The sequence below is a fragment of the Trichechus manatus genome, unplaced genomic scaffold (assembly GCF_000243295.1).
Source record: "Trichechus manatus latirostris isolate Lorelei unplaced genomic scaffold, TriManLat1.0 scaffold00015, whole genome shotgun sequence".
Taxonomy (NCBI): domain Eukaryota; kingdom Metazoa; phylum Chordata; class Mammalia; order Sirenia; family Trichechidae; genus Trichechus; species Trichechus manatus.
The window spans coordinates 11,731,506-11,744,115 of NW_004443951.1; the positions used below are offsets into that span (position 1 = coordinate 11,731,506).

At 45.9% G+C, this 12,610-nt stretch overlaps 1 protein-coding gene across 1 annotated transcript in view; it reads right to left on the bottom strand.

Moving 5' to 3' along the window:
• The window catches only part of ARMH1 (armadillo like helical domain containing 1), a 53,741-nt gene that overhangs the window by 22,631 nt on the left and 18,500 nt on the right, over window positions 1–12,610 (bottom strand). The window contains exons 3-6 of the mRNA XM_004372061.2: window positions 10,262–10,330; window positions 9,199–9,365; window positions 8,008–8,204; window positions 5,458–5,542 (exon numbers count right to left, since the gene is read on the bottom strand). Coding sequence (XP_004372118.1) covers window positions 5,458–5,542; window positions 8,008–8,204; window positions 9,199–9,365; window positions 10,262–10,330 — 518 coding nt within the window. The remainder of the gene's footprint in view (window positions 1–5,457; window positions 5,543–8,007; window positions 8,205–9,198; window positions 9,366–10,261; window positions 10,331–12,610) is intronic.

Sequence of the window (12,610 nt, forward strand, 5' to 3'; positions counted from 1 at the left end):
GATCCACCAGAGAAAAAGGGAGGAGATAACTACGGGAGAGAGTCTTTGAGGGGACGTGAGTCAGAGAGTAAGGGGAAGTAGAAGAGGTGGCCTGTGATAGGAGCAGGGAGACTCCGTTGGTACCGGAAGGAAAATAGAGAACGTGGGTAACGGGGCAGGCAGGTTGGCAGATTTTGGGAAGATGGAATTCTCAATGAAGAAGAGGTGAGGTCATCAGCTGGCTCCTCCCCCACTGACACCCACTGCAAAGTAAACAATGGGCAGGCACCCTAAGCCTCTCCCCCTCCTATTTTCACCAGACTTCCCTGAGAACTCCACTTTCCCTGTAGCCTTCTCAGGGGAAAGATGTCAATACCATCTCCACCTCTACCTGCAGCATGGGAGGCAGAGTGACAATCCTCCTTACACCCTCCTTGCAAACCATTCATTTTTGTCCTTCCTAATACAAACAAACACAAATAAAACCCTAGTACCTGGCATACGTTCTTGGCACACCACAGATGTCCAATAAATGTCCAGAAAAAAAAAAACAAACAAACCCTGCACTTTAGCCCGCTGAAGGTCAGTCCATTTAACTATGTCACCACTAACTCTCCTCATAACTGTCATCCACTGACTCCTCTTGGTCACAGGCTTCCTCTCTACCCTGACTGTTGCCATCATCCTGGGGGACTTCACCTGGGTTTTGCCATCTGGTATCCTCATCTCTGGTCCTCTCCACTCACTCACTTCTAGGGCCGCATCTAAGACATGTCAGACCTTCCCTCCCTTGCATTTGGATGAGTTTCAGTGGAAGCTGAATACTGTATTCTCTCTCTTAACTTCATTGAGCATGTAAAATAGTTCCCCCTAGTGGACAATCATAACACATGCATTCTCTATATCTGAATTACATGAAGAATATTTTGGGTTGCCTGATAAAAGAAGGGAGGCCTGGTGGCACAGTGGTTAAGCATTTGGCTGCAAATCAACAGGTCGGCAGTTCGAATCCAGCAGCTGCTCCTTAGAAACCTTAGGGGGCAGTTCTGCTCTGTCCTATAGGGTTGCTATGAGTCGGAAGTGACTCGACAGTAATGGGTTTTGATAAAACAAGAGGAGCCCTGGTGGCGCAGTGGTTAAGCACTCAGCTGCCAACTCATACCCACCAGCTGCTCCACAGGAGAAAGATGTGGCAGTCTGCTTCCATAAAGATTACAGCCTTGGAAACCCTGTGGGGCAGTTCTACTCTGTCCTGTAGGGTCACTAGGAGTCAGAACCGACTCGACAGCAACAGGTTTTTTTGGTTGGTAAAAGAAGAATAAGACATTCAGTCAACAGACATTTTTTGAGCACCTGTTACGAGTCTGGCATATCTGAAATTATTTTGAGGCTCAGAGTTTCATTGTTATCACAGGTGCAGACATCAAACCAAGAAGGTAGTGACAAAAATTTGTGCTCCCTCTGCCTGTGCCAACGTTAGTTGTTATTTAATAAACGCAGAGTGACTCCAAATTAGATCCAATAAGGGAAGAAGCTGAGGGCCATGGCGTTCCAGCTCTGGAGGGGTTCATTAGTGTAACCGAAGCTAAGCCATTTTTTCATTAATATATTCAACAAATTTCTAACGAGCACCTATTAGGGTCCAGGGCCTGAGATGGAAAAAGAGAAATAAGATTCAGTCGCTGTACTGGAGTTGGTCTGAGGTCCAGAGGAGAAAGGCATATAGGCAAGTAATCACTAATACAGTGTGTATGTGCAGTAGTCATTCACTCGCTAATTTGTTCAACAAACATGTAATGAGGACCTGATATATGTTACAGACTGTGCTTAGGATATAAGGATAAAAACCATGGTAGCTGACTGAAACTGCGCACAGTCTATATAAAGAGCTGGTACCATTTTGGAGATAACTGCTCCGGTGGAAGGAGGTACTGGGATGGGGTTGGGGGCAGAGTGGTACAAAGCAGAGAGGGCTGACTTTGGGGGAGTTGGAGGAAGGGTCAGGAAGGCCTTAGAGAAGAAATGCTTAAGCTGAGAATTGATGGGTGAGTAGGAGTGGCCACATTTGCCAAGCGGGGTTGGGGTGGGGAAGGGAGGTCTCAGTGTTGCCCAGTTTACTCTCCTCTGGGTGATTAGATTAAGTTTCCTAACATACTTCCTCTGCCAGGCTGCCCCATTGCCCAAGTGCCAGCAAAAACTCCCTGTCACTGGCTCTGACCTTTACTCAGGCCCCTTCACACTCCATCCCTTCACTGGCTACTCCTCCCCAGCTGGGCTACTCTGCTCCAGCTGGTAATCAATAGTAATTTCAACATAGCATTACTTTCAACAAACAAGGCCCAAGTTCCTGCAATGGTCAAACAAATACACAATTGGTGCTGCTGCTGAAGGAATAATATAGCACACATTCCATTTCAACACCACCTCTTAAATTGGAAGCAAGCCTCTAGACCTTTGTTGACCTTTCCCAGGATCTTACTTGCATACCTGAACTCTAGTACCTGCCTGCTGCTTCTGTCTCTCCCAGACTTCCTGGAGCTGGGGCTCAGCCTGTCTCCCTGGACACAGGAGTCTCTATACTCACTGATGCCCAGACCGTTCTTGCTTAATGGGCCTCCTGTCCTGAGCTCCTCGGCCCTGCCCGTTCCCTCTTCCAGAAGCCATCTCATTCTCGTCACCCAGACAGTTCCCATCCTGTCCATTCTCTCTCCTTGGGGCCTCCTGTGCCCAGATGGCCCAGCATATTCTTATTTTGTTGTCTGAACAAATGGCAAGTCCCTCCAACTGGCCTCCAGCCTTAAGTCTCCCTGTGGCTCTTGCCCACTTGGACATACCACCACCCAGTCAATCTTCCTGAGGCATTACCTTCCCTCTGCCACTCACCTTCACAGATCACGTTCCAATGGCTCCATGCTGCCTACTGAGACAGTGCCACCTACTTTATCGGCATTCAAGATGCTCCTCAATTTGGTCCTAGCTGACTTTTCTAGGGTTTCTTACCCAAACTTACACCAAATGATCTACCTGTCATTCCCCAGACACATCCTGTACTTCCCTATGTCTGTGCCTTTGTTTATACCATTTCCCTTTCCAGAATGGCCTCCTCTGCTCCTTTCTATTTTCCAAAATTCTTGCCATTCTTCAAGGCTCAGTTCAAATGCTACCTTCTCAATGAACCCTTCCTTGTTCCCTCCTGTTAAACCAGTATCTCCCTTCTCTGAACTCAGACAGGGAAAGAGAAGGAAATAACATCCTTTAATACCTGTCAGGTACTACATGTTAAAACATGTGCTTAGTCAGATAGATCTCGTTTGAATCCAGTTAGCTGTGTAAACTTGGGAAGGATACTGTATTGGGTTGAATGACAACCTCCTAAAAGATATGTCTACATTTTAGAACTTGTGAATGTAATCTTATTTGAAAAAAGTGTCTTTGTAGACGTAATTAAGTTAAGGATCTCAAGATGAGATCATCCTGGATTATCCAGGCAGGTCCTAAATCCAATGACAAGCATCCTTATAAAAGACACACAGAGGAGAGACACAGGGAGAAGAGGCCATGTGAAGATCGAGGCAGGGATTGGAGTTATGTAGTCACAAGCCAACTAGGGTGCAATGAATTACTTAATATGGCCCTTCTAGCCATAGTCTTTGTGACTCATACACAATGATTGTGTGAGACTATGCAAATAAGGTGTATGGGATCCTAATGAGGGGATTGGTCAGTTTTGCCATCCCGCTAGGCTTAAAATGAGCCATCCCAGGGGCGGGAAGAGAGGATCTCACCACCACCAACAAAGAGGAGCCAGGAGCAGAGCACTTCCTTTGGACTCGGGATTCCTATGCTGAGAAGCTCCTGGAACCAGGAGACAGAGAGAGATGTAATACCAAAGATGGCGAGAAGTGGCAGGGGAGAAATGGTGGCAGCAGAGGCAGAAGACTGGCGGAAGACTGGCAGGAGATGGCGTGATGGGCTTCCTGGCCCATGGACTGAGAAGGCTGAGTGCCTTCAGGCAGGAAGCTTGCTGGCAGAGTAGGGTGCTTCTGGGCACTTGGTGGAGCTAGGTTTGCTGACCCACAGAGCTAGAGCTGAGTGCCTTCAGGCCGAGGCTTACTGGCAGAGTAGGGTACCTCTGAGTACTTATTGCAGGGCAGAGGCCAGGCCAAGGGGCCAAGGGCCAGAGAGAGACCTGACTGTGGGCATGGCTGAGAAGAGGCTGTTCTGATCAAAGAACTGTATCCTGAGTGTAACAGTAACCTGTTACTTCCCTCATAAACCCCATAACTTCTGAGTATGGTCCTGAGTTCTGTGTGGCCACTGCAAAGAATTATCAAACCCAGGAGAAAAGCAGAGAGTGCTGTGGGAGGGACAGTTGGTGTTAGAATTGGTAAAGACAGTAGAGAGAGGAGGCATGCCTGACCTCTGCCTCACAGGAATCAGCCTTGGGCTGTTGATCTTGATTCTCCTTCCTTCTTGTGAAGTTAGAGGAGGTGAGACACCCTGCCATACCATTTTCACACCAAGGAAGGCCTGGAACTACCAGAAGCCAGATGAAACAAAGAGAATTCTCCCCTAGAGCCTTTGGAGGGAGCGTGGCCCTGCCGACACTTTGATTTCAGACTTGTGGCCCCCAGAACTGTGAGAGTATAGATTTCTGTTGTTTCAAGGCACCAATTTTATGATAATTTCTCTCAGCAGCCCTAGAAACTAATATAGGTACTTATTCTCTTTGTGCTTCAATGTTTTGTCTCAAAAAACATAAAAACACCTACTGCCACCATTCATTCATTGAAAATATTCAAATGCCTAATAAGTGCAAGGTTCTGTACTCTTGTGATTATTTTGAAAATTAAATGAAATGATGCATGGAAAGGGACTGGAACATACAGGTGCTCAACAAATGAAAACTTATTAATACCACTGTTTATTCAATTGAGTTTCCTGGAAGAATAAAGACATTCCTCGGGGTGTTTCTGTTTAGAGGGGAAACACCACATAAGACTGGGAAGTGTCACCAGCTCTGGACCCAGCAGATTCTAACAACTGTTAAAGTACTACATGGCTGATTTGAAGCACAGAACATAACTACAATTTCTGAATAATTTGCCAGCCAATATTGAACCAGCATCTTTGATCTGTTGAGGCTATCCAGGACACTGAATAACAAGGCTCTTTGTGACCACGAGAAAACTTCTAAGAGCTAATCTTCTTAGGAGTCCCTGAGTGGTACAAACGGTTAACACACTCAGCTGCTAATCCAAAGGTTGGATGTTCGAGTCCACCCAGAGGTGTATCGGAAGAAAGGCCTGGCGATCTACTTCTAAAAAATCAGCCATGGAAAACCCTATGGAGCACAGTTCTACTCTGACATAAGTGGGGTTGCCATAAGTCAGAATCGATTCAACGGCAACTGGGTCATGTGCCTAGTTCTCACTGCCACCTTCCGTGATATGGAGCAGACCCTGGTGCCTCCCTTACCTTCATACTGGACTTCCAGATGCATTGTGCGCAGCACCTTCAGCACGCAGTCCACGATGCTGGGGTGTGTGGTTCCAATGATCGACTGACAAGACAGACAACAGGACAAGGTGGTTACTCTTCAAATCTTGTCCCGTGGGAAGAACCGAAAAGCAGACTTCCAAACAGCTGGGTGCCTTGGGTGAATGGGGGAAAGGGACGGCAGTGGTGGCTCACTGGGTCTAGGGCCCCCACCATATAGGTACCTTTCTTCTAGAGAGCGGCAGAGACGGGCACACAAGAATCTGACTCAGAATCTGCTGAGGTTGCCACTGAGCCCTCTAACTCAGGAGGCATTAAGTTGAGCCCTGCTGGCTCAACTAGGAAACTAATTGCTGCTAGAGGTGCAGCAACAATGACTGCTACCTCGGCTGGGGGAGGGCGGGCACAGGGCAAGGAGAGGAGAACTCATCATGTGACCTTTCTGAACTCTTCTAACTCTGTTGTGTGCCATCAGGTTGATTCCGACTCATAAGTGACCCTATAGGACAGAGTAGAACGGCTCCGTAGGGTTTTCTAGGCTATAATCTTTACAGGAGCAGATCGCCAGGTCTTTTCTCCCACGTAGCCGCTGGACCACCACTTTTGGTTAGCAGCTGAGCGCTTAACCATCGTGCCACGAGGCTCTTTCTTCTAACTCTAAGGTCCTAAAATCTTCTCTTCCTCAGGAACCTCACCCAATCAGCCCACCCCTCTTTCCAGCCTCTTCAATCTTTATCCGAGCATTGGTTCCTTTCCTTTATCATTTAAACATCCTCAAGCTCGCCCATATTTAGTGAAATTGTCCTCCTCCTCTATCTTTCCTGCTTGCTACTGCTCTTTTCCCCCCTTACACCTAAACTTGCCAAGAGAAGCTACTTCATCTCCCATTCATTCTTTGACAGGCTGCTGCAATTTAATTCCTCTAATTCACTAAAACTTTTCCTGCTGGGACAATCTTTCCTTTCTACCCTTACTTAATCTCTTTGTCGTATTTGACCCAGCTGATCACATCCCTCTTACAAAAACTCTTTTCCCTTGATTTTCACAGCCCCATTCTCTCCTGTTTGGCTTCTATTGCTTTTAGTGCTCTTTTTTCAAAGAGGCAGAGGGTTATGCGGAAAGAACAAGGACTTTGGAGTTAGATTTAAATGCTCACTTAGTAAATACCTTTTACTCAGTGTGTGGCTTTAGATAAGTCACTAAACACCTCTGTGAGGCTCAGTTCCATGATCTTTAAAATGAGGATAGTACTATTGCCTCCCTCAGCTATTGTGAAGACCAAAAGGCATAATGTAAGTAGGCCCCTAACTCAGGGCTTGGCATGTAGGAGGCACTTAATAAATGGACACTGTGGCAATGATGATAATAGTATCTGTTCTGCAGGATCTTCCTCCTCAGCCTGTCTCTTCAATATTGGAGGTGTTCCTTGGTTCTACCCGTGCCTGCCTTCTCTTCTTACTTGGCACATTCTACCTGGGAGATCTGTGGCTTCAGTTATCGCTTCTCTGCTCATGAAATTCAAACCAAAATCTTCATCTTGGGCCTCTCTCTGGAACTTCCAACCTTTATTTTCTACTACCAATGGGCAGCTCTGCTATATGTCCTGAGTAGTGATTCCTACATCTAGCTAGGAGCGAGAATCATTCGGGGGAGTTCAAAAGAAAGAAAGAAAAGCATTTCTAAGGCCCACCTCAGAGCCGTCAGTTCTCTGCGATGAAGGCTTAAGATTCAGTATTTTTTGAATAAGTAACCCAACTTTCTCCTCTATAGACAGCTTGGTCTGCTCCTCAGAAGGGCGTCTGGGAACCACCAAGGCCCCTCAAGTTTAATGGCTCAAAACCTAACTCCTCCCAAATAAAACTGTTCCTTCTCTTTATTCCTGCTCCCTCCTGATGGCGGCACAACCCACCCAGCTGTCTAAATCTGAAGCTGAGTGTCACCTTTGACTTCTTTCCTTTTACTACTCTGTCTTGGTTATCTAGTGCTGTTATATCAGAAATGTGAGAACTTTTGATGATTAATCTAAAAACCACTTTTTGAGCCTCTATCTCCTTACTAGGCATAGTGTCTGCCTGTGGTCACCATGCTACACATCTGACTTCCCTCACATTCCAGGGCACTGTCTGAGACAAGGGCTGGAGGCAACAAGAAAAGAGGAGCTTTCCCAAGCACTGGAGACCTGGGACTCTTCACGCTGTGCTGTCTACAAATGCACCATGATTCTTTCCCTATCACATTGACTCCTTTAATCTTTTCTACAGTCCTTTCATCATCCTTGTTGCTTGTCTCAACCAGTTTTAAGTCTGCCAACATCTTTCTGATCCTTAAGTAAACAGGACAAATCACTCTGCTGGGAGACATGAACTCTGTGCCCTGCCTTGGCCTTCTGGAAGTAACGCTGATTGAACAGCAGACATGCAGTGGGGGCTGAGCTCTGCTTCTCATGCTGTGTGGAGCGCAACTGTGGAAGGTAGTTGTAAGATTACTGCATTTGAATCAGAACCACAGGACCATGCAGCCTTGGCTCACCTGGGCGGTCCTGAGAGTCTGCAGGGACAGTTGCTGAGCTTTGGGGGACGCACAGGGCAGCAAAGCTATTAGACCTTTATACACTTGATTCTGGTACTTAGGATTACCATGGACCAAAGCATCCAACAGAACTTGCACTTCTTCCTGGGTCTCTTCTGACTTAGACTTGGCCAAAAATTCTGCTATGGACCGGACACCTGAGCAAAGAACAGAGGAAATGCTAAATTGGAAAGGATTCATGAAAACAACCCCCACTCAAGATTACATAACAGGAAGTAATAGGATTAAGGTCTATTCAACCAAGGCTATTCAATCAAAGCAAAATTGAGGTTCAGTTCTCACCACTGTCTTGTTCTCCTTATAACCATGTTGCTGGAGGATTTTGTTTTAGCCTAGGCATGCCAAAATCTGTGTTTTAAAATTTAAAATGGTTCTGCAACAGGTGCAAATAAAACAGGCTATTTTGATGGCTGTATGGTAATTAACACTGGTACAACCATTAGCAGTTTACAAAATGTTTTCACAAATATTACCTTATTTAATCCTAGAAACTACACTGAGAGGGAGGCATTAGTCTCATGTTACAGATAAAGACACTAAGGCTCAGAGGAGCCATGGGGAGGCAGAGACGAGAGCCATGGTGAAAGTATAGTGTGTGAAATGCTTTGATAGAGGGATGCATGGGCGATGGCACCTCCTTTACACGCCTCAATCACAGCACTTGATAGATTTTACTGGATTATATACCTTTCTCATCGGACTGTAAGCTCTGTGAGGACAGGGACTTTAATTTATTTTTGTATCCCCAGTCCCAAAGCATATACCTAGAACACAGAATGTATTCAATAATTTTATTTCTAGAGTTATTCATACTTTACTTAATTCCACAAAGGACTTTAGGCAACTGCTCAATAAATCTTTGTTGAATGGCTACATGAAAGAGGATGTATTAAAATTGGAGACGGATTTCCAAAACCACCAGTGGCAGCTTTCAGCAATCAGGAAAATCATAAATCCGGGTCTTCTGGTGGTAATGTAGACAGCAGCTAATTGAGTGCACTGTACAAAATGTTTCCTGTGCAACCAGTTCCAAGATGTATTTTCCCATAGCAGTGGTGGGTGCTGCCACCATTTCACCCAGACCCCTGGGGAGACATGGGACTCAACACCCTTGTCGTGCACAGTACCCACCATAGCTTTCACAAATGAGCTCCTTGTACTTCCTGCCAGAATTTGCAATAAGCTGAAGTAGCTTGATGGATTCCTTCTTGTGCTCCTCCTTGATCTTCTCCAGCCCAAGTATTTCCAAGAGTGTTAGGACACCTCCAACCTCAAGGAATTCTATAAGGTACCGATTACTGTCCAGAAAGGATAGAAGAGTAGAAAGAAAACACTTGTCAAGTCCTTTGGCACTAGCCTTTCCAAGGGATATCAAGCTCCTTTCTTCACATACTTTGCCCTCCTACCCAGGAAAACCCTCCAATATGGGTGAAGTGACACAATAATTTGGAAATTCTTCCTTTCAGCAGGAAATGCAAAAGGTAAGTACAGTGACATTTCTTGTCTTGGGATTTCTAGCATCTGTTCCCCCTTATTCTTGTAATAACACCTCAACTGTCCCTTGGGGAATCGCCCATTCACCACTCATGGGCCATGTGGTTTTAATGACGGACACGTCATCTTCCTGACTGCAATAACTGATTTAGGGTCAGGCATGTGACCTAAGTTGTTCCAATGAGGCTCAAAACCCAGGACTTTTTTGGAACCCTTGGGAAAGATGTGTTTTCTTTTTGGTGTGGCTGAGATACAAGGATGTCAGCCTGGAGCTTTGAGGACTACAGCACACAGAGGCCTACGAATACAGAGAGCAGAGCAGAGCAGAGCTGAGGAACGGAGTGAAAAAAGAGAGAGACCAAGTTCTGATGACACTGAGCCCCTGGATCTAGTCAGGCCTGAAATACAGATTCCCAACCTCTGGGGTTTTCAGTTAAGTGAAATTTCCCTTTTTCCTGACTCTAGTATGAGTTGTTTTTCAGTAATTTGCAACCAAGAGGGTCCTGACTAGTAACATTTCAATGGAGAACATGGGACAGAGGAGCAACTAGAGCAGAACCATGGCTGACCCTACCTCTGGGCCCATCCTGAGGGCTCCTGGGCACCCACTGATAGCTAGAAGTCATGAACGCCAAGGACAGCATGAGCCTGATATGCCACTGAGACCCCAGAGTCTTTCTAGAACAGACCTCACACTCACCTGCTTACAGCAGACAAGAAGATGCCAATGGACTTTAGCAGCTTATCTAAACAACAGCCAGTCATGTAGCTGGATGACAGGTTAAAGAGTGAATTTCAGGGTGGTTTTTCAAACAGAAACTAGATCCTGTGCCTGATCCCTGGTAGCACCTACTGCCAAGAATGACCAAGCAGCTGAATTGTGCCCTTTACTCTCAGAGGGGCCACCAGGCTGAAGGGGAAGTGGCCACACACATGGGGTGGACAGAAGGGAGTGCTGGAAGGCATGCTCGCTGTTCTCCTGGAAGCTGTCTCTAGGGCAGTTCAGCCTCTATGGCTCTGACAGGCTCCCTAGGGAGCAGGGAGGCTCTGATAAATAAAAGGTGCATTGAGAAAGCTTTGAGTCAATTTCCCAAGTGTCTCTAAGCCATGACCATCACACCCTTGGGTCTCAGCACAGTTTATCACTCCATGCTTCATTCTTAAGCCCTCTCTAAAAATAATCAGCTTCATCATTAATTCTCAATTTTGTACTTGCTCAAAAGTTTTACACTGGAGGTCACTATTTTTATGAAGAATTGCATAGCTTCCTAACAAGAATAACAAGAGATGGTGGAAAAATTAAACTCTGATCTAAACAACCTCCATATTTAATGTTATTTTTTAATGTGAGCCTTTGCAAAAAGCTTCATTGTAATAAAGCACCCAGAGCACGCATCAGCTCGGATACAAGGTATGAAATCAACCCACAACAGAAAAGGAACCAGTCAACAATTACTAGGCTCATAACACATCACAGGCTCTTAGATCACTTAAGAAATTAGCTGAAATTACTGCAGCTCATGGAGGATGACTGAGAGCTTCCAAGACTGATCAAGGCTAATGTAATGGGTGGAGGTAATGGTGCTTTGTTGGGGGCTGGAGGGGAGGCGGGCATGAGGAAAATTATCTCTGCTGCACCCTGGTTCCCAGGATGCCAATAGAAGTAGAGACAGATTGGCTCATTAGAAAAGGCTCTTCACTGCAAAACAGTGTTTGCTCTGGAGCCAGGCTCCCCTGCCTGTTGCCGCCACAGACCCACATTGCATTCTCTTTCTTCCAACGCTTTCTAACACTGTCCCCACCCCACTCCGGAGCCCCCACTCTGCTTCAATACATTTCCCCCTTTTCTTCAGTTATCAGCTAGGCTGACCAACTTTTGCCACCTCCTTTTTCCTCTGTCTCAGGCTAGCCTTGTTTTCATGTTGTTGTTGGGGGCCATCGAGTCAATTCCAACTCATAGTGACCCTACATGCCAGAGTAGAACTGCCCCACAGAGTATCCTACCTAGGCTGTAATCCTTACGGTGCAGATCATCAGGTCTTTTCTCCAATGGAGCGGCTGGTGGGTTTGAACCACCCACCTTTTAGTTAGCAGCCAGACTCTTAACCATTGTACCACTAGGGATCCTTCTTGTTTTCATAGCCACTTATTATATATATTTCTGGCCTATTACTTCCAGCAATTAGAAGGTTGCAACAATATCAGCAGTAGCTAATAAGTATCAAGCATTTATTGTATGCCAGGCAGTGTGCTCACTGCTTTACTTGCATTGTCTCATTTAATTCTCAAGACAGCCCTGCAGTGGGTGCTATTAGTATTTTCATTTACCACTTAAGGAAACAATCTCAGACAGGTTAACTGATGGAACCATCCTGCCTGTAGACAAATGGAGGGAGTAGGGCCATTTATGTAGATTACCTCCTGCTATCATGTAGAAAGGAGCCCTGGCGGAGCAGTGGTTAAGCTCTTGGCTGCTAACCAAAAGGTTGGCGGTTCCAACCCACAAGCTGCTCTGCAGGAGAAGGATGTGGCAGCCTGCTTCCATAAGGATTTACCACCTTGGAAAGCCTATGGGACAGTTCTATTCTGTCCTGTAGGGTCACTATGAGTCGGAATCGACTCGACAACAATGGGTTATCATGTAGAAGGTGAAGCTGTGGGTCTGTACTGTCCACTGTGGGGAGGGGTAAGATACTGCAGTACAGTGGGTGGCGAATGGGCTTTGGGTCAGACAAAACCAGCTGTCATTGAGTCAATTCCAACTCATGGAAACCCTATTTGTTTCAGAGTAGAACTGTACACCATAGGGTTTTTGATGGCTGTGACCTTTTGGAAGTAGATCACCAGGGCTTTCTTTTGAGGCACTTTTGGGTGGATTTGAACTGCTAACCTTCCAGTTAGTAGCTGAGTGCTTACCATTTGTGCCACCCAGGGACTCCTGGGTCAGACAGACCCAAATTCAAACCTTATTTCTGCTGTTTTCTAGTAAATTACTCAACCTTTTCAAGGCTCACCTTTCTTATGTATAAAATGGGATAAAACCATTCAC